General features: G+C 43.2%; 1 protein-coding gene across 2 annotated transcripts in view; it reads left to right on the top strand.

Moving 5' to 3' along the window:
* Positions 1 to 20844, top strand: part of PTPN7 (protein tyrosine phosphatase non-receptor type 7) — a 418932-nt gene that overhangs the window by 250430 nt on the left and 147658 nt on the right. For both annotated transcript variants that reach the window (XM_086923125.1, XM_086923126.1), the window contains one exon: positions 9579 to 9655. In XM_086923125.1, coding sequence (XP_086779251.1) covers positions 9579 to 9655 — 77 coding nt within the window. The remainder of the gene's footprint in view (positions 1 to 9578; positions 9656 to 20844) is intronic.

Raw genomic sequence — 20844 nt, 5'->3', positions numbered from 1 at the left:
AGGCTGGGAATTGAACCCTGGTCCCGGGCTAGATCTCTGCATCAGGGTCTGCCGCTCTAATCATTGAGCCACACTTCTCCACAGGCTCTGCCAGTCACAACGCTGCAATGCAGCATTGTAATTGGTCTGAGCGCTGTGGTTAGGAGATCAGACAGGCAGTGGGAGTCTGGGGATGTCCTCTACCCAGGCTGCAATACAGCCTTGGTGGAGAACATGCAAAGTGTGCATGACTGTTTGGCCAGCCGAAAGGGCCGGCCAAACAGTCATGCACACTTGCAAAGTGTGCTCACCACTCACCCTACTCCTGTTGCCAGAGCCGCACCGCCCAACCCTACAAAGCTGACGCAGTAGGACAAAATAAAATGATAATGACATTAAGGTATTATCCTTTTATTTGTCCTTTATTTCACTCCTGCAAAGCAGTGGGGTGACACTTGTCCGCTTTAGTACAGGAGCCGCCACTGTTTATTTATATAATAATGTTGACAGTAATTATATCATGCTTGATAGTAATTGCATTGACAGACAGGGTTTATTGCTTTTACACACAAAATAATGGTGTTTTTAACATGAGAATTGAGGATTGGAAGCTTTGCAGCATGCCTGTTACACCCAATCACAGATGTGTAGCTCACCACAAAGAAATCGAAGTCTGACATGGGAGGATCAAGTAGGAACCGGAATGGGAGTCAATGGCGGGCGAGCTGACTGCAGCATTGATAATTTTGTACGTTTGGGGCATGTGAGCTTTAGATTACATACTATGCATAGATCGCAATCTTGTGTCAGGTCCAGATATTTGCAGTTTGTTTTTCTTTGAAGATGTCTTTCCAGTCACGAGGCCGGTGACTCCTCCTTTTGGTGATAGTGCGCATGGGCATCGACTCCATTGTTAGATTGTTTTTTTCCACCATCGGGTTCGGACGTGAATTGTTGCGTGCCGGTTCAACACCGTTTTGTCGGGTTCCCCTCGGTGCGCAATCCACTACCCTCGAAGGTATTGTTTCCCAAACGCGTTTCCCATTCTCCGCACAGCGTTTTAAGTCAAAAACCTTTGATCGGAAAACTCGTGGAGGGCCGTCGGGCCTACCCACATTGGGCTCCATAGCAGTCGATGGAACGGACTCCATTTAAATTATGTTCCAGGTGTTGCGCTAAATTTCCACGCACCGACTTGCACGAAGTGTGCAACCTCTGTCTGTCTCCGGAGCACGTCGAGAAGGACTGTGATGCATGGCAATCGTTTCTATCAAAGAAGACACTGCATGAACGTGGGGCTCGACGTCACGAAATGCGTCAGAAAAGCGGCTCCACAGTGGATCTTTTCAGATATGATTCCGATCAACAAGAGTTTAACGCGCCAGAAGCTGATGCAGAAGTGGAGGAAAAACACATCTCCGTGTATGGAGCCGACTTCGATGTCCAAGACCAAATCACGCTAAGTCAAAGTATCATGAGTACAGAGACTTCCTTCCCCTTCCACTTACTCCACAAAAAGGCTCTGGTCCCTCCTTTGCTCTCGGGTCGAGGTCAGCACTGACAAAAGGTTTCGAGCACCCCACCTTCGGACCAGGTACCGAAACACAAAGAAAAGATTTCAGGCTCGGGCTCAAGTCGGCCCCATACCGGCACCGAATCAAAAGCTTTGGCGCCGAAATCAAAGCATGATCATGTACATCTTCCATCTTTACCCAAGATTAAAGCTCCGGCGCCCAAACCCTTGGAGCTGAAACCTTCAATGCCCAAAACGGCAGCTAAAGAAATTCGCTCTGACATTCTATCTTTGGATCTGAAGCAAAAAGAGCTGGAAATAAATCCAGATACTGGACATATCATTGCCAAGTTAGCTGAAAAGAGGAAAATTAGCCTTCCAGAGGATTACCACATACCTCTAAAAAAAGAAAAATGTGGGCACTAACCCTTCTCCACCTTACATTTTATTTTCTCCACCCATTGAACCAAACTTGGTTATTTCACCTACAAATTAACCACCACCATCGCTTGACCCACAGGACGAGGGAAATGGGGACCATGATCAGGGTAGTCCAGCAAACCCTGACCCATGGGAAAATTATGATAATGACAACAACACTGATAATGATCCTGATCTATATCCGTTTAAACCCTCTCCACCTGAAGATAATATAGGATACATTTATTTCTTTATTTATTTTTAAGATTTATAAAGCGCAACTTTTACCCGTGGGTGTCTTGGCGCTGTAACTCAACTCATCATCTCAATGAAAACATTATCAGGCTTCAAACAATGGTACAGTAAACAGAAAGGTTATTGGTCAAACAACCACGTTTTCAGCAGCTTTCTGAACTGAAACAATGAAGGGGTAGATCTTATCGCCATCGGAAGAGTGTTCCAGAGTCTGGCAGCGGTGTTTGTGAAACATCTGTTGCCCCAAGTAACAGTCCTGGTCCGTGGCACTGTCAGCTGGTGCAGATGTTCTGATCTAAGTGATCTATTTGGTTGATAGAAGATAAGCTTCTGTTTGAGAAACACCGGGCCAAGACCATGTAATGCTTTAAAGGTGAGGCATAAGGTTTTGAATCTGATCCGATTTCTTACAGTTAACCAGTGGTAGCTCCTCATTACTTGCTTAATGGATTTGAATTTGGGGGTGTCAGACAGTAGCCTTGCTGCTGCGTTTTGGATAAGTTGTAATTTGGCCACCACCCGAGATTGAGCATTCGCAAATAGTCCATTGCAGTAATCCAAAGATGAAAGTACCAAGGAGCTCACCACCGTTTTCCTCCCATTATCTGGAAGAAATGGTAGGATTTTTTTTAGAATTCTGAGTTTGTGGAAGGCAGAAGATGCTATCTGATTGGCATGGTTAGCAAAATTGAGCTTTTTGTCGAAGATTATCCCTAAATTCCTGACCTTATGGCCATCGCACGCCAACACAACCTCAACATCATCTCCTACTCCGACGAGACCCAGCTGACCCTCTCCCTCACCAACGACCCCGCCACCGCCAGAGCCAACCTGCACAAAGGGATGACAGACGTAGCCGAGTGGATGATGAACAGCTGCCTGAAACTGAACTCAGACAAGACGGAAGTCCCCATCCTGGGCTCCTCGCCCTCCGCCTGGGACGACTCCTGGTGGCCCCCCGCCCTGGGCAGCGCTCCTAAACCTACCGACCACGCACGCAACCTGGGCTTCATCCTGGGCTCCTCCCTCTCCATGACCAGACAAGTCAACGCCGTCTCCTCGTCGTGCTTCAACATCCTGCGCATGCTACGTAAGATCTTCCGGTGGATCCCCACCGAGACCAGCAAGACGGTCACCCAGGCCCTCGTCACCAGCCGACTGGACTACGGCAACTCCCTCTACGCCGGACCCACCGCCAAACTCCAGAAGAGACTCCAGCGGATCCAGAACGCCTCAGCCAGACTCATCCTCGACATCCCCCGACACAGCCAAATCTCCGGACACCTGAGAGACCTGCACTGGCTCCCGGTCACCAAGAGAATCACCTTCCGTCTCCTCACCCACGCACACAAAGCCCTGCACAACCAAGACCCAGGATACCTCAACAGCCACCTCAACTTCTACACTCCCACACGCCAGCTTCGATCGACCAGCTACGCCCTCGCCGTCGTCCCCCGCATCCGAAGAGCCACCACAGGAGGAAGGTCCTTCTCCTACCTGGCCGCCAAGACTTGGAACTCCCTCCCGACCCATCTCCGCCTGACCCAAGACCACCTCGCCTTCAGGAAGCAGCTCAAGACATGGCTGTTCAAGCAGTAGCGGACCCCCCCATCCCCAAGCGCCTTGAGACCCTCCGGGTGAGTAGTGCGCTATATAAATGCTTTGATTGATTGATTGATGAACGGGAGTTGGTAAGGCTCCAAGTGATGGGGGCCACCAGACAGAAGACCACAAGGGAGATAACTTTCCAAAGATAATTACCTCAGTCTTCTCTGAGTTGAGTCTTAAACAATTTCCAGCCATCCACTCCTTGATTGCCAAAATGCCTTCCCGAAACCGGGCCGCTACCTCTTCTCCATCGTTCTTGATGGCAAGCACCAACTGGGTGTCGTCGGCATATGTGGTAAGGCTCATCCGGTAGTTTTTAATAACCCTAGCTAAGTCCGACACATAGATATTAAAAAGTGTCGGACTTAGGGATGAGCCTTGAGGAACACCACATGGTAGGGCGAGATCGGCAGATTTAAAAGTTCCCAGGGTTACTGCCTGCGTTCTGCCTGCCAGAAAAGAGGCGAGCAGGGCCCTGGCTCTTGAGTGTATACCCAATTCTCCGACACGGTCAATCAGGATGGAATGATTGACCGTGTCGAAGGCCGCAGACAGATCCAATAGGACCAACACCGCTGTACCCCCTTGGTCCCTGATGATCCTGATATCATCAGCGGCCTTGATCAGTGCGGTTTCAGTCCCATGGAGTTTGCGAAACCCAAATTGAGAGTCGTCAAGCAGATTGTTTTGCTCAATATATTCCGACAGTTGTTTGTTCATAGCTTTCTCGGCTACTTTAGCTAAGAACGGCAAGCTAGCGATAGGTCTGTCGTTTTTCAGCGTAGTTTTTTCTAGACCTGTTTTTTTAAGGAGAGTTTTTAGTAGGGTATTCTTTAACCTATCCGGAAAAACCCCTGATTTGAACATCCCATTACAGACTCGTGTTATAACTTCACTAATAAGATCAGTTACTGGGGGAAATATTTTAGGGGGGCAGGGATCAAGGGCTGAGCCTGTTTTTATAATCCTGATGATGTCAGCTGTCTGCTCCTCTTTTATCTCTTTGAATTGAGCGAGTGAACACTCAAGGGGTTTAGATGAGAAAGTGGATTTCAGTTTAGTTGGGATTTTCGTTACTGAAAACTCAGAGTAAATATCATTTACTTTAGAAAAGAAAAAGTTTGCCAGTGAGCTTCTTAACAGGGCTGCTCATTATCACGGCGTGGAGTTATATAAAGAAAATTTAGAAGAGGATTTTCTATTTGAAACCCTTAATACCACTTAAAGAGCCACTCATACCTTACCTATGTTAAAGTGAATGCTTAAACATGCAAACGAGATTTTTAAAGACCCGGTAGAGACAAGAATTTCACACCTGGAATGGATAAAAAGTACAAACCAGCACCTACTGACCCTGTCTACATCAAAGGTCAAGTGCCTTTAGACTCTCTTTTAGTTTCCAATGCACGCAAGAGAGCTAACTCACAGATCACAGGTGAGGCCCCTCCTCCTGATAAGGAGTCCAAGTTGATTGATGCTTCAGGGAAATGAGTGGCATTGCAGGCAGCCAATCACTTGGGCATTGCTAATACTCAAACTTTATAAGCTACGATCGGGCTCATTATGATGAGTTATAGAAGCTCATGCAATATTTACCTGATGAACACAAATCTAATGATCTTATTCAAGAGGGTAAGCTCATCACTAATACTTCTAATAGATGTGCCTTAGACGCTCCAGACACAGCGGCCCCAGCAGTAAACACCAGTGTATTGCTACGCAGACATGCTTGGTTAAGAGTTTCAGATTTCAAACCTGAGGTGCAGGCTTCCATTCTTAACCAACCGTTTGATAAAGATCACCTCTTTGGTCCAGCAGTTGACACCTCGCTGGAAAAGATGAAATAGGACACTGAGGTTACTAAAACCATGGGAGCTTTACAATCTCCTTCAGGTAGAGGTTCCTTTTGTCGCTCCTATTACAGGGCAAGCTCCAAGAGTATATCAACAGAAAATCCCTCCTCCTCTTACAAGGGCAACAGTTAGTCGCCCTCCTCAAGAAGCTATTTCAGCGGTGGATTTAGAGGAAACAACGGAAAAGGAAGAGGTAGAGGCAACTCAACACGCACTTCCCCCGCATATACCAAACAGTGACTTTTTAGCACTACCCCCAGACCATTCCACTCCTGTTGGAAGACGTCTTACTCAATTTCTCTCAGTCTGGAATACCATCACTTCAGACAAATGGCTATTACAAATTATCCAATCTGGTTATTGCCTGGAGCTTACCAACAACCCTCCAAACATTCCACCAAGAGCACACAAACTGTCTCAAGAACACCTCCACCTCTTAAAACAAGAGGTTCAATCTCTTCTGGAGAAAGGAACAATAGAGCTAGACCCGTTAAAATATCAAGGGACAGGGGTCTATTCCCTTTCCTTCTTGATTCCCAAAAAGGATGAATCACTAAAACCTATTTTGGACCTCAGAGACTTAAACCTCTACATTTATTCTGACCACTTCCATTTGGTCACTCTACAGCAAGCACTTCCACTGTTACAACAGGGCAACATTTATGTCCACCCTAGATTTAAAGGACGCATACTTCCACATCCCCATACATCCCGCTCATCGCTAATATCTAAGGTGTGTAGTAGCAGGTCATCACTATCAGTTCAAGGTACTTCCCTTCGGAGTCACCACTGCTCCCAGAGTTTTTACCAAATGTCTAGCAGTAGTAACAGCTCATCTCAGGAGACAGAAATACATGTCCTCCCGTATCTGGACGACTGGCTCATCAAAGCCAACTCCCACCAATGGTGTCTCCAGCACATACAGACTACGCTACAACTGTTACACAGTTTGGGCCTCACAGTCAATCTGGCGAAATCACATCTGCAGCCCTCCATGTCTCAGACATACTTGGGGACCAATTTAGATACCCAAAAAGCTGTAGCTTTTCCAACTGCAAACAAAATACACAATATTCAAAGCCTAGTCTCCCAATTCCAAGCCAACCAATCGCTTCCTGCAAGAGTGTTCATGGAATTGCTAGGAATGATGGCGTCATGCATCACAATAGTTCCACATGCAAGACTTCAAATGCTTAGCTCATCAGGGGAATCAGTCCCAGAGTCAACTGAAAGATCTTTTGTTGGTGGACAGCCGCACCCATCGATCTCTGCAGTGGTGGAATCCACAGAACTCGTCCAAGGGGTGGCCATTCATCGACCCAATTCCACAGACAATCCTAACAGCAGAAGCATTGCTAACGGGTTGATGAGCACATCTCCAGACTCTAACCGTTCAAGGACTATAGAGTCAGGAATAGAAGCAACTACATATCAATCACCTAGAATTGCTTGCAATTTTTCTAGCACTGAAAGCTTTTCAGACCCACCTAAAGAGGAAAGCTGTCTTGATTCGAACAGGCAACATAACAGGAATGTACTATGTATAAAAACAGGGGGACACACACTCTCTCCAACTGTCACGTCTTGCACAGACTATTTGAAGGTGGGCTATTTCTCAAAACATCTATCTCTTGGCAGAGCACCTACTAGGAGAGAGCAATCAAATAGAAAACCTGCTCAGCAGGTAAAAGCAACAGATCAAAAAATGGGAACTTCATCCTCAAGTTCTCCTTCCGTTCTTCCAGATATGTGGGTTTCCGGAAATAGATTTATTTGCGACTCACCTCAACGCAAAATGCCCAAGCTTCGCCGCCAGGTATCCACATCCACAATCCAAAGGCAATGCCCTATGGATGAACTAGTCAGGGAGGTTTGCTTACGCTTTTCCACCTCTCCCACTCCTTCCGTTAGTGGTTTGGAGGCTTAGACAAGCATCCCTGACTCTGATCCTGGTTGCTCCTACTTGGGCTTAGCAGCCATGGTTCACAACCCTGCTAGAGCTGTCGTTAGCACCACATCAAAAGCTACACCTCACGCCCAGTCTCCTCACTCAGAACCACTGAGACGTACGGCATCCACATCCAAAGGAGCTCAATCTTGCGATCTGGCTCCTGAAGTCATAGACTTTGGTTATCTAAACCTCCCACCAGACTGTATGAAAATCATTAAAGAGGCTAGAAGATCTACCACTAGGGCTTGCTATGCAGCCAAATGGAAGCGATTTGTAATATACTGCAATAAGAACCGCATTAACCCACTTGATGCTTCAGTACAAAACATCATATGTTACTTACTCCGTTTAAAATGCTCAAATTTGGCGTACACATCTATAAGGTTACATCTAGCAGCCATTGCTGCATATCTGCAGAACAGGCAAATAAGTCCCCGTGATTAAAGCATTCATGGAAGGACTAAAAAGAGTGATTCCACCAAGACTCCCACCAGCACTGATATAGAATCTATATATTGTCCTTATCAGGTTAATGGGTCCACCATTTGAACCTTTGCACAAATGTGAGCTGCAATTTCTCAAAAGGAAAGTTACTTTCCTAGTAGCCATTACATCACTGAGGAGAGTTGGTGAGCTACAGGCATTTTCAATGGAAGAACAATTTTTTCGCTTACACAATGACAAAGTGGTTCTTCGTACCAACCCAAAATATCTACTGTAAGTAGTTTGTGCATTTCATTTGAACCAATCTGTAGAGTTGCCCGTATTCTTCCTACAACCAGATTCGGTGGCAGAAAGAGCTCTTCACACATTAGATGTTAAAAGAGCATTACTTTACTATATTGAAAGGACAAAACCATGTCGTAAAACCAAGCAACTATTTGTTGCCTTTGCACCACCGCATAAAGGCAGTGCAATTTCAAAAGTCTGGCATTGCAAGATGGATTGTAGAATGTATCCACATTTTTATGCTAAAGCAAAAAGAACTTTACCTACACCCCCTAGAGCTCATTCTACATACAAATTGGGGGCTACTATGTTTTTTTTAAGGCAACATTCCCATTGCAGGTATTTGTAAAGCTGCAACATGATCTACTCCACTCACATTTACTAAACACTACTGTATAGATGTGTTAGCCAGACAACATGCTAATGTAGGCCAAGCAGTACTCAAAGCATTATTTCAAACAACTGCAACAGCTACAAGTTAACCACCGCTTTCGGAGCAACTGCTGTATAGTCTATGCATAGCATGTGATCTACAGCTCACATGCCTCAAACAGAAAATGTTACTTACTAGTAGACATCTGTACTTGTCATGTAGAGCTGTAGTGTCACATGCGCCCACCCGCCTCCCCGGGTACCTGTACCTGCTGCAGTTAAAAAAAAAAGATTCTATACTTATTACATACACACAAATGCTCATCTCTTTATACACTACTAACTCCATTCTCACCCTATAATGGCAAACAATCTAACAATGGAATCGATGCCTATGCCCACTATCACCAAAAGGAGGAGTCATCAGCCTCGTGACTGGAAAGACTTCTTAGAAGAAAAACAAACTGCAAACATCCGGACCCAACACAAGATGGCGATCTATGCATAGCATTTGACTCAACAGCTCTACATGCCAAGAACAGATGTCTACTGGTAAGTAATATTTTCCTAGTCTCTTCTCACAGTGAGGAGCACTATATGCCAGCAGTAGGGTTATAAAATGAATGTGGTAAACCTGGACTTTACTAAAGTGGCTAGTACATGCTCTCTCTGTTCGGACACATATCATGTGCATGCAAAAAATATAAAAAAAGAGGTTTGAATGATATCAAATACAAATTCTCTCTTGAAGTCAAATTTTTCATGTTCACTGAAAAGTCATACATATATTAAATACATAATCATACTCAGAACCCCTCCCTGTACACACACAGTTGTGCTTTAGCATATTGTTTCAACGTCACAAGATTTTGAAAGGTTTTATTTCTCTCTCTTGAAGATCCTCAAACCCGTGTGTGCCTCAGGAGAGCAGACTCTCAAGACGAGAGCAGGTACATCAATGCTAATTACATCAAGGTAAGTCATGTACCTCTGCCCAAGCAATGTTGGCCGCAGTGTGAACAGTACTATTTGGAAACTGTGGTTCTCTGCAGGAAAATACATGTTTTAATAACATTTATGCAAAATTAAAGTTGGACTTTTTTTGGTGTCCAAATTTTAATTTTAAAAGGACCCTCTAGTGAAAGCACCTTGGGCTTTATCAAGAACGGCTGTCCTGGCTGGCTAGGAGCAGAGCTGAGTGCCTGTTGCCTAGCCTGAAAACAGAAAGAGACAAACACTGCTCTTTCTTTCCTAGCCATACTCACTGAAAATCAAGCACCACCTGAGAAAATGTATGAGTTAAATATACGTGCTTTTGACAATACAAATGCATGAAAATAGCAACTCTTCTCTATTCCGAGCCAGAACAGCCCTTCATGGTATTCCCCTGGCCCAACTCATACATTGGGTACACCATCTTAGATAGCCCTACAGTACACCCTTATATCGGTGCTTTCAGCACAGACAGGGACAGGGTGCCCAATTACACCGAAAAATTGTGTTTGAAATAGAGGATGTATCGTTTAATTAAGGCAAACTAGCATAAGGTTAAAGGGGGAAGATACCTCTACCACAAGCAGGTACAGTGTGTTACTGTGCCCACCTTCAGGTGGTTGCGTTGGGGCTCTCTAGGACTGCACTGATTGCATGCCATCTTCCATGAGGCACACAACCTGTAACCCTCCTGGCTACCTCTTTGTCATTGTGTTCATGTCAGTAATGGTATGTAAATGTAAATGTAAATGTATTGGCATTTATATAGCGCACTACTTACCCGTAGGGTCCCAAGGCGCTTCGACCGCTGCAAAACCCTTCCTGGCTTCCCTGAGAGATGGTCCCTTAATGGGTATCTCCAGGGTGAGACCAGGCATCCCCGGCGGTCTGGTGGGGCCGTTAGTGAAGATGAGGCAAGCTAATGCCCAGAGTTGCCGAGTGTGATCGCTGATCAGAGTGGGCACCGAGGCGAGAGAATTATCGAGTCCGCTGACCCTGGTCCAGAAACCTGCCGCGCCGGGAATCGAACCCTGGTCCCGGGCCGTCCTCTGCTCTCGGCTCTGCCGCCTCTAACCAGTGAGCCACACTACTTCATGTTAATTATATTTGTATAGCACACGTATACTAAAGATTGATGGCACTTTATAGAGCAGCAACATAACCAGTGACAGACAATCTAAAACGTAATACAAAATGATATTGATTAAAATGGAAAAAAATCTGAATTTTTCTGGAAGACCGTGAGACAGTATAAGGAACACAGTTCACTTCTTTGGCAACTGCTATCAAGAAGGCCCTGTCACACGCTCACCTAGTTTGGCCCCAAAAGCCTTTTTTTATTGAAAGCTAGTGGAGAATTCAAAAGACCGGGGTAACATGGCCTTTATGCTACTGCTGTAATACAGAGTGCACTTAATGGCAAAGGGTTCCCTTATAACAAGGGTTCATGAAAATGAGGGAACACCCCTTGTGACTACTCTAGCACATCTCTTGCAATGGCAAGATCCATGAAGAAAGGGGCAACACAAACGTCTGTTGCCACCTTCATTAATACAAAGGTATCACAATCGGTGCAAGCAACAGGTGCTAAGCCCTTTGCACCCCCATGAAACATTGTATAATATAGCCCCCAAAAGTACCTTCCAGACATAACGTTTAGTGCACAGCAAATAAAATGCCAGTCATCGAAAGGTTGGTAAGAGATTTGGAGCTGTAGTCACATTTGGACTCAGCAATGGCACTTAGATACCAAATTCAATAGTCACACTAATTTGAACAACTCTACTTCCAGCGGGATTTTGAAGGATTGTAAAGGTTGGGTAATTTAAAACGAAACAACTATGTTTCATAATCTGAAATAATATTTCCAGAATTTAATCGTAAGAACTATTATTGTATGATTATTTAAAAATGTATGTAATTTACTAACAGAATTTGGTTTTGTTTGGCGATTCTAAGAGATTGGTCTAATGGTCATTGTAGTGATCTGCTGGACACGGTCTAGTGTTCCAGCATATACTCTGTGTAACCAGCCACGCCCAGAGGGCTGGCCTCAACACTCACCCTTCGCCCACCCTTCACATGCTTCACTGGGCAGGTGACCCTGCCAATAACAGGGGCCAGGTGCACGTGCCCAGGGCCAGTTCCACATATATATGAATTCAAATGTCAAAAAGGACAGTAGGAAGAACATAAATCCACTCAGAGTTCAAAATACACATGCCCCATTGACCATACAATGGAAGAATATGGGTGGACGGGGGCTGTGTGTTGAGGTGAGGAAGTCGACGTTTCGACCCAGGAAACGCAGGAATTGGTAAAGTCCTTGCAAGTGGGTCTTCATCAGGACGGAATAGGGGTAGGGGGCGGACAACCTGAATTAAATAAATTTAAATCAGTCAGTGTGTCGTTCTTAAGACTGACCAAATCACAAATAGTATAAGGGTATACTACGGCTTATTAAAACATACAAATCAATAAGATTTTTCTCTCAGGATGGAACACTCCATATTCTTTGAATTTGAGCACTAACCAACACTGATATAATCAGGTATGTTTTAATAAGCCGTAGTATACCCTTATACTATTTGTGATTTGGTCAGTCTTAAGAACGACACACTGACTGATTTAAATTTATTTAATTCAGGTTGTCCGCCCCCTACCCCTATTCCGTCCTGATGAAGACCCACTTGCAAGGACTTTACCAATTCCTGCGTCTCCTGGGTCGAAACGTCGACTTCCTCACCTCAACACACAGCCCCCGTCCACCCATATTCTTCCATTGTATGGTCAATGGGGCATGTGTATTTTAAACTCTGAGTGGATTTATGTTCTTCCTACTGTCCTTTTTGACATTTGAATTCATATATATGTGTGAATAATACGTGTTTTTATTGTCACTATCCCTTCCTACACCACCCTCACGACTGCACGTCCCCCTTATCCCCAGGGGCACTGTTACAACTGTAATTTGTGTTATTGATTACTTTCCCCTATAATGTGAATTAAACATTATAGCTGCATTTTTCGTTTCATTGAGTACATTTAAATTGTTTTTACTAAAACGCCTTTCCCACTGGGACCCCTCCTTCTTAACGCTATACACCCAGGTCCCAGTGACTACATTGGGTTAACCCTCTCCTTTGGTACCATACAGGGCCAGTTCCAGCATCATATACCAATGTGTCTGTGTGCCTTATTTCCAAGTAGGCGAGCTTGGAGCGCACAATATTATAGTCTGCCATATTCTTAGGGCATGTATTTTACTGCCTCAGTTGAGGTATGTGTACCTTTCACTACTTGTATGGAGGAGGGTCTCCAATAAACAGTCACTTTTCTGTAGTTGGGTCAGGAAATTATTTGAGCATTTCACAGGAATTAACAACAGCCCCAGCCTGGCTTGCTGCTCTTTGGATGCCATTTCAGAAGCTTGACACCCAGGGCCTCCTTTACAAAGCCCCTGGGCCACTATATCCTTACTTTTTGAGGCGCTCCCGTGGCGCTGTGTCCTGCTCCATATTTAACAGGTAGCGCTAAGCAACTTTGCGTGGCTTAACGTGGCCTTGTAAATATCGTTCCCTTTGATGCCGTTTTCTGCACTAAAGGGCATGCAAAGTGTGTTGCTGTGAAGATTCCCAGCAACACCCATTTTTTTTTTTACTCTGCCCTAGATTTATAAGGAATCATAAATCTGAGTCAGCGCCAAAAACTGCATAATGAGGAGAAATACTTTTATTTCTCCTCATTTGTTTGCTCTTTCTATCTCAGCTGCTTTCCGCAGCATACAAAAAAGGAGCAAAATGCCATTGATGATTGTTTTTGTTGCAGGAAGGTGTCCCTTCCTGCACAACAACAATCATCTCTGCAACGTAGGCAGCCTGACACCATGGTGCAAGGGTGTCTGCGTTGGCGCAAGTCTTTTGTTTGTGCGCCAGCGCAGGGGTGAGTACAGGAATGCGCCATATTCTTGTAAATATGGCACATTCCTGCACTTAGACAATGATGCAGGTCGGCCCAGCAAAATTGCTTGGGGCACCGTGCTACGCCATTGTCTTGTAAAAAAGCCTCCAAATCCCTAGCAGAGAACGTTCTTACAAACATTGTCTGTCCCCAGTTAACATTAACTAATTTCCCTGCACTGACACACACACAGCATAATTACATTTCCCCACACAGACTCCTTGATCATAGATACACATATATGTCCCTTTCAGACATTGTTTATAATAACTAACTTTAAACTACCATCCCGACTGAAATCCAAATACCAAATTAAAAACAGAACTGAAAAAGAAATAAACAAATGCAAACGTATTCTTTCAGGTACTATGGAACTTGTCTTTTCCAAACACATCGCCTCACCCCCAACCTCATCTTTTTATGTGCATTTGCTGCCTTGCAACTCTTTGCTGTCTTCTCTTTATTCTCTCTTCCTTGCCTCATTCCAGCATTGTTTTTCTCTTACAGCGCTACAATAAAAATATTTCAACTTGGCAATTTCCCAAAATTATGACATTACCAACACTGTACTTCACAACTACCTATTATCCATATTTAAGTAAACATTGCTGCTGCTTATACTGCAGTTCGACTAAAACCAGTCTCCTCTCCGGTACTGATTCTCACACATGTTTTCTGACATTATTTTAAGAATGCCCTGAGGGTTTATGCAGTAGCGGCCATCACGGACCGGGAGTGGTGAGGCAGTGGTGAGGGGGAGGTGAAGGATTAAGAAAAATGGTACCTTACCACTGCGTCTTTCCGTCATCTCTCCTCCCATTGGTAATGGAACAGGAAGCAGCCAGGCTCCCCTGACCAATCACAACGATACAGCGTTGAGATTGGTCTGAACGCTGTGGTTTGGCACTCAGCCAAGGACTGGGCGTCTGGGCATGTTCTCCAGGCAGGCTGTAATGCAGCTTGCATGGAGAACATGCAAAGTGCTCCTGCCTGTGGCGGGCCCGAGATGGCGAACAATCATTGCGCACTTAGGAGGGTGCTACCACTCCTCCGTGCAGCCTCGCCCCCTCATGCAAAGCTGCCAGCGCAGGACAAAATAAAATGATAATAACATTATGTTATTATAATTTTTATTTTCCTTTCTTTCACTGCTTCAAAGCAATGGAGCAACGCTCCTCCGCCTTAGCGGAGGAGCCCCCATTATGTTTATGTATTGAATTGGCTTGTTATGACGTTTTCCACCACCCCACATGATTACTACTTGATCTAACCAGCCAGGATTCAACCTGCCAACACCTTCATTAAATAAAATATTGATAGGGTTACACCTTTAACTTTTGTACTGCTTTGATTCATTATTATATTCTAAGTAAGGTTGTAGAATGTTCATAGGTGTTTACTGAGCTGCAGTTCACAAGCTTTGATAAGGATTTTGGAATATGTCCACCACGCATTTTCCTTCTAAAAGAGGTGATAGGAAGGGATAAATATCTACTGCCTGTTGCTTCTCTTGCCCCTCTTGGCTGCCCCATCACATAGTTCTGAAAAACATTAAAATGGATGGACAGAGAAAAAGGATATACAGAAGCAAATGATCATGTTATAATTTTTTTTTAAATTGTATTTGTGCATTTTCAAAAGTAAACAAAAAACAAAGTACATGTATACAAATAAAAGCATTGGTAAGGCATATACATGTTGAACAACTCATTTGGCATGACAGAATATTCAGGCGCGGTGCGTCCATTAGGGCATGGGGCGTAGCACCCCCGCCCGCAGCCGCCCGCAGCTCCAACGTTTCTGAACTTAAGTAAACTGAATAGTTTACTTAAGTTCAATTTAGACCGACGCCGAGGGAGAACTGACAATGCATGCCAGCCAGCATGACGTCAGACCACGCGTCATGTTGACTGACATGCATTGTCAGACATGGGGGCAGCAGAACAACACAAGTGCGCATGTGTGGGGACGGAGGGCGAATTTTCGCACCGTGCCCACGCATGCGCACTTGTGTTTTAACTTGTTAGCGCATGCCCATTAGGTCTCCTAATGGGCATGCTGCGGGCGAGGATTAACTGTGCCCTGGCGCTGCAGATTGGCTTAGGGGTTGCCCTCGGTGCTGCTGTTCCTGTTCCGGTTCCTGTTTGGAGATGAGGCGCCAACGTGGACCAGGAGCAGAGGCGGTCAGGTACGTTTTTTTAATGTTATCTCTCTTTTTCGCACCCCCCACCGTCACCCCCTCCCCCCCGCCACCCCCCCTCGTAAGTACTGCATTGATTTGCCAGCATTTATCGATACTGTGATATCACTGTGGGACCTGCCATTTTCAGGCTCCAATGATATCATTGTCTGACTCTATTTCAAGTGTGTGCACATGCTATTACATCACTCTGGAATCTGCCGTAATATGCCTACAATCATATCACAATCTGACTGTACATCCAGTAGATATCAATGCTGTGATATCACGATGGGACCTGCCATTGTCTGGCTTTTAAAGAGCAAGAGAGAGTGAACACAATTGAGTCCTGGGTGAGTGATGTCTGTGTGAGTATAGGGTGAGCAGCGTGCCTGTGTGAGTCCTGGGTGAGTGATGTCTGTGTGAGTGCAGGGTGAGCAGTGTGCCTGTGTGAGTCCTGGGTGAGTGATGTCTGTGTGAGTATAGGGTGAGCAGTGTGCCTGTGTGAGTCCTGGGTGAGTGATGTCTGTGTGAGTATAGGGTGAGCAGTGTGCCTGTGTGAGTCCTTGGTGAGTGATGTCTGTGTGAGCGCAGGGTGAGCAGTGTGCCTGTGTGAGTCCAGGGTGAGTGATGTTTGTGACAGTGCAGGGTTGGTGATGTCTGTGTAAGCGCAGGGTGAGCAGTGTGCCTATGTGAGTCCAGGGTGCTTAAGAATGCACCATTTGCCCACTCTTTTTTCAAAATGTTCTCGTGGGAGAATCCCCGAATCCCCCATAGGTGGTTGGGCCTCGCACGCTGCACGCGCTCGCCACAGTGCAGTATTTACGCCCACCACTTTCAAATGTCACCAGCCGACCCTGAGAATATTTCATAATTCGACATTACAAGCATACGTAGACATGACAGTAATTCAAAGTGCATTGTGTGACATTACAGGGCAAAGCATTCTCGCAAAAAGATCGGACATCAGACATTAGTTACCATTAATTGATAAGCAGTGAGTGGACCTCAGATATCCTGTGGTTTCGACGCCATAGGCAATTCCTCTGCATAACATGTGAGCTGATCACGACAGTATGCCAGGTCATGTATCACATTATTATTAATGTCAATATTATTATAATCATCAGTAACATTACCAGTAGTAGCAGCAGTACTTGTATTGGCAGCAGCAGTGCAACTAGTATTCACAGTAGCAGTAATAGCATTAGTAGTAGTAGCAGACGTATCAGTTGTTGTAGTAATAGTAGGGTCAGTTGAAGTAGCAGTAGTAGTAGCATTATTGATAGCAGTAATAGCAGCAGTACCAGTAGTAGCAGCAGCACTACTACTGGTAATATCAGTATTTGTTGTAGCAGTATTCATTCACAAACCACATAGGTCATTGCATTGTTAGGCACATACACCTTCGCCATCGCCTTGGCTTGGTGTATCAGCCATGCTCTATTCTTTCCCCAGGGCTACCTGGCCTGCATTAAGCACTGGAAATGTCACACTTGTCCTATGCTTCACTGCTGCGTCCTGTTTATTGGACCTAGTGTTTGTGCGGGATTGCGAGGGGATGCTTTCAGTGTGGGCCACCTACTGTAACATAGTGGTTATTATTTTCAAATTGTGACAATACTTCAGCTAAACCACCTGTTCCGATGTGCACCCTGGTAAATAGCAACAACTTATCGTTTCCATAGAGCAAGCAACACCTAGCGGCTTTGCACTTTGGTATCAGGTACACTTGTAACCCTCCAAATCAATTAGGCTGGATTTATCAAACTCAGAAGGATGAATAGCCAATTAGGTTCATATCTCTAGCTTCAGGCCGTACACACATCTGTGCATCAATTCCAAGTGCAGGAATACATCCTCCCTTCTCCTTCCTCCCTCCTCCCTCCTCCTCCTCCCACCTCCTCCCTCCTCCCTCCTCTTCCTCCCACCTCCTCCCATCTCCTCCCTCCTCAGTAGTAGGGAGAAGGCAAGGTAAAGGCAGCCCTTCTATCCCTTCCAGACTCTTCTCATAAAACAAAAGTATTCATTCCACACTTCTACTCTAACCCAACAAGACAGATCTCTGAGCTGCACTTGTCCTTGTAAAAAAAAGTCCACGAAGCATCAGTGAGAGGGGCCTCCTCTTGGTTGACCCTTTCGCCAGGTGAGTTAATGCTGTTCCTATGGCACCTCTGGGGTGCTATTCTGACAGCTGATCTAGTGGGTACCCTGAAGGATTAACTGAAAGATCAAGCTGCATCTTAGTAACAGTTGAGACGATGGTCCCAGTCTCTTGAGCAGTATTTTTACCAGTATTTTCTCAAACCAATCATGTTTTTGAACAATAGACTGTATTTAAAGTTACTAGGAAAAGATAGCATTTAACAATCTCATACACCTTCATCTAGATAGCACACAATTACACAAATCCAAGAACACTAGCATTACATAGCCAAGTTTCAACATTCAGCTAGCCTTAGTTTATGTCTGTCTTTCGCTGTAATCAATGATTGAATTAACAAACACACATTCATGTAAGCACCAGGCTAGTGAATCAATGGCAAAGAAAGGGATCCCTTAATTCCTCTCTAGGGTGTAACGCGCAGGCGCACAAACGCCTCCTTCCAGAAGACAGATATTCAGTCACCAAACCACATTATGTGTGGAAGAAAACTACGAGCCCTGAAACAACCCCAACAAACATCTAGTTACATCAATACCCATTTGTGCATATGTTTAAGTATTTCTTGAAGATTGACTTTTATTGAACTAATCAGAGGCTGCCAGCCAAAGAGCCTAAAAAATGGTCGTGTATAATCAGAATCTGCCACATGTATCTGTAAATCATCTGACCAGGAGTTACATATTTGATATAGACTAATCTGCGGTCGATTAAAATTTCAATACAGAAGAGACTTTGGAAGCAGAAATGACCACCCTATTAATAAGTGAATTTAAAACATTAGTGTGCCCTCTATCATCATCTTGAATATTTACTTTTATTTAATAATTGTCCAAAGTAGCTGGCATCTGTGAAATTCACACAGAAGCAATCAAAAGTTTAAAACAGAATACGAAAGTATCATCTATGTAAGAACGATTGACAGTAAGTAAACTTCTGTTCATTCAAGACCGTCAACAAATGTTATGTTATATTGAATAAGAGGGTTACAAAACAAAGAATAAATAAGCCTCTAAACAAAAGGATTTATTAAAGCCTATCAAACCTGAGAATGTCCGCAATTCTTGTAGAAATAAGTTCGAAGCCCCGTGAGAAGCTCAGGAATCCATCTTTTCAACACTGAAATCGATTGAGCCACGGTAAAGGGGGGTAATGCATGATGGCTTCTTTCTATCCAACCAGGTTTACAGATGACATCCACATGGTAAATTAATGCAAAGAAAATGTTTCTTGGTATATTAGCATGACATGGTGTAGAAAGGTTCTTGGTGCCTTAAGGGAACTGCTTGTGGTGTGGGGGCACTTGATGAACCGCTATTTTGGAGCGAATATGAGTGCGTGCAGACTGTGTTGAGACAGAATATTGAGTTGGAAATGTCGACTTACACAAATATCGAGTTGGGAATATCGGGATTCAGAAATAGCAACAGCAAGAATATCGACGGCAAGAATATCAAATTCAAGGTAACAAATATCTTTTTTATAAATATAGAAGTCAAAAATATAGTTGTTTAAAATATCGTTTTTTTAAAATAAGTGTTATGATTTTAGTTTATTTTTATTTGTGTGATGCATTTTTTTGTAGAAGTAATGTTTATGTTTTTTAATACATGTATGTATATATGTATAATTCTTTTTAGATGCAGGTTGTGGGGTTTAAATGGGTTACGGGTGGAAAGTAATGTATTTTTGATTAATTAACAATTAGCTGTTAATTTATATTTATTAATTGATTGAAAAGTAATTATGGAAATTGTGTAATTAATTTTAAGGGGGGGTTGTGGGGTTTATAGGGGTAAAGGGTGGCAAGTAATGTATTTTTAATGAACTAATAATTAGTTTGTAATTAATATTAATTAATTAATTGCAAATTAAATATGCAATTTTTGTAATTAATTTTAGGTGTGGGTTGAGGGTTTTATAGGGGTAAAGGGTGGGAAGTAATTTATGTTTAATTAATTAGAAATTAGTTGATCATTTATATTAATTAATTTATATTTAATTAGGGTATTTGTTTATAATTTCTGTGTGTGGGATTTACTGTTATAGGGGTAAGTGAGGTAAATTATTTTTACTTACTTCATAAGTTGTTAAATACTATTAGATTTTTAATTGAAAATACATTTTAATTGTGCTATTAGTTTTTTTACAGTTTAATTTTAGCTGTGGGTTGTAGGGCTTATAGGGGTAAAGTGTGGGAAGTTAAATATTGTTATGAGTTTTAATTTGTTTTTTAATTAATAATATTTCTTTAATTGGCAATTAGTTATGTTAATTAGGGAAGTACATTTTTTTATTTAGATGTGGGTTGTGAATTGTGTGGTGTTAAAGAGTAGGAAATAAAAAAGTAAATGTATGTAATGTTTTTGTTTCTAAATCATTTCTAAATAAAAATATTTATTTGTTTGAAAACTTTTTCATTTAATATAATATTTGTAGGTATCTGTCATATATAGTTAACATTATAATATATTTTTTAATGTTTAATATTAAATATATTTGTATTTTATTTGTTTACATATTTATTTATTAATTTTGAGTTTTAAATATTTTAGTTGTTAATATTTTCTTTGCTTTTGATTTTGAACTGACTGGAGTGAGAATATTAATTGTTACTCATCCGCAATCCAAAACTTTCCCTACTGTTGCATTCACTGAAGTGGGAATAGTAATTTTTACCCCTTGGCTATTCAACACTTTCCCCACTGGTACACTCACTGGAGTGGGAATAGTAATTTATACCCCTCCGCTATCCAACATTTTCCCTACTGTTGTACTCACAGGAGTGGGAAATTTAAGTTTGAAGATTTTTAAATAGTTTAAAGTTTTAAGTTATAATAGAATGTTTTTTATTAGATTTGATGTTAT

Source organism: Lissotriton vulgaris, chromosome 5 (genome assembly GCF_964263255.1).
Source record: "Lissotriton vulgaris chromosome 5, aLisVul1.2, whole genome shotgun sequence".
Lineage (NCBI taxonomy): Eukaryota > Metazoa > Chordata > Amphibia > Caudata > Salamandridae > Lissotriton > Lissotriton vulgaris.
This window is presented reverse-complemented; position numbering and strand designations above follow the sequence as displayed.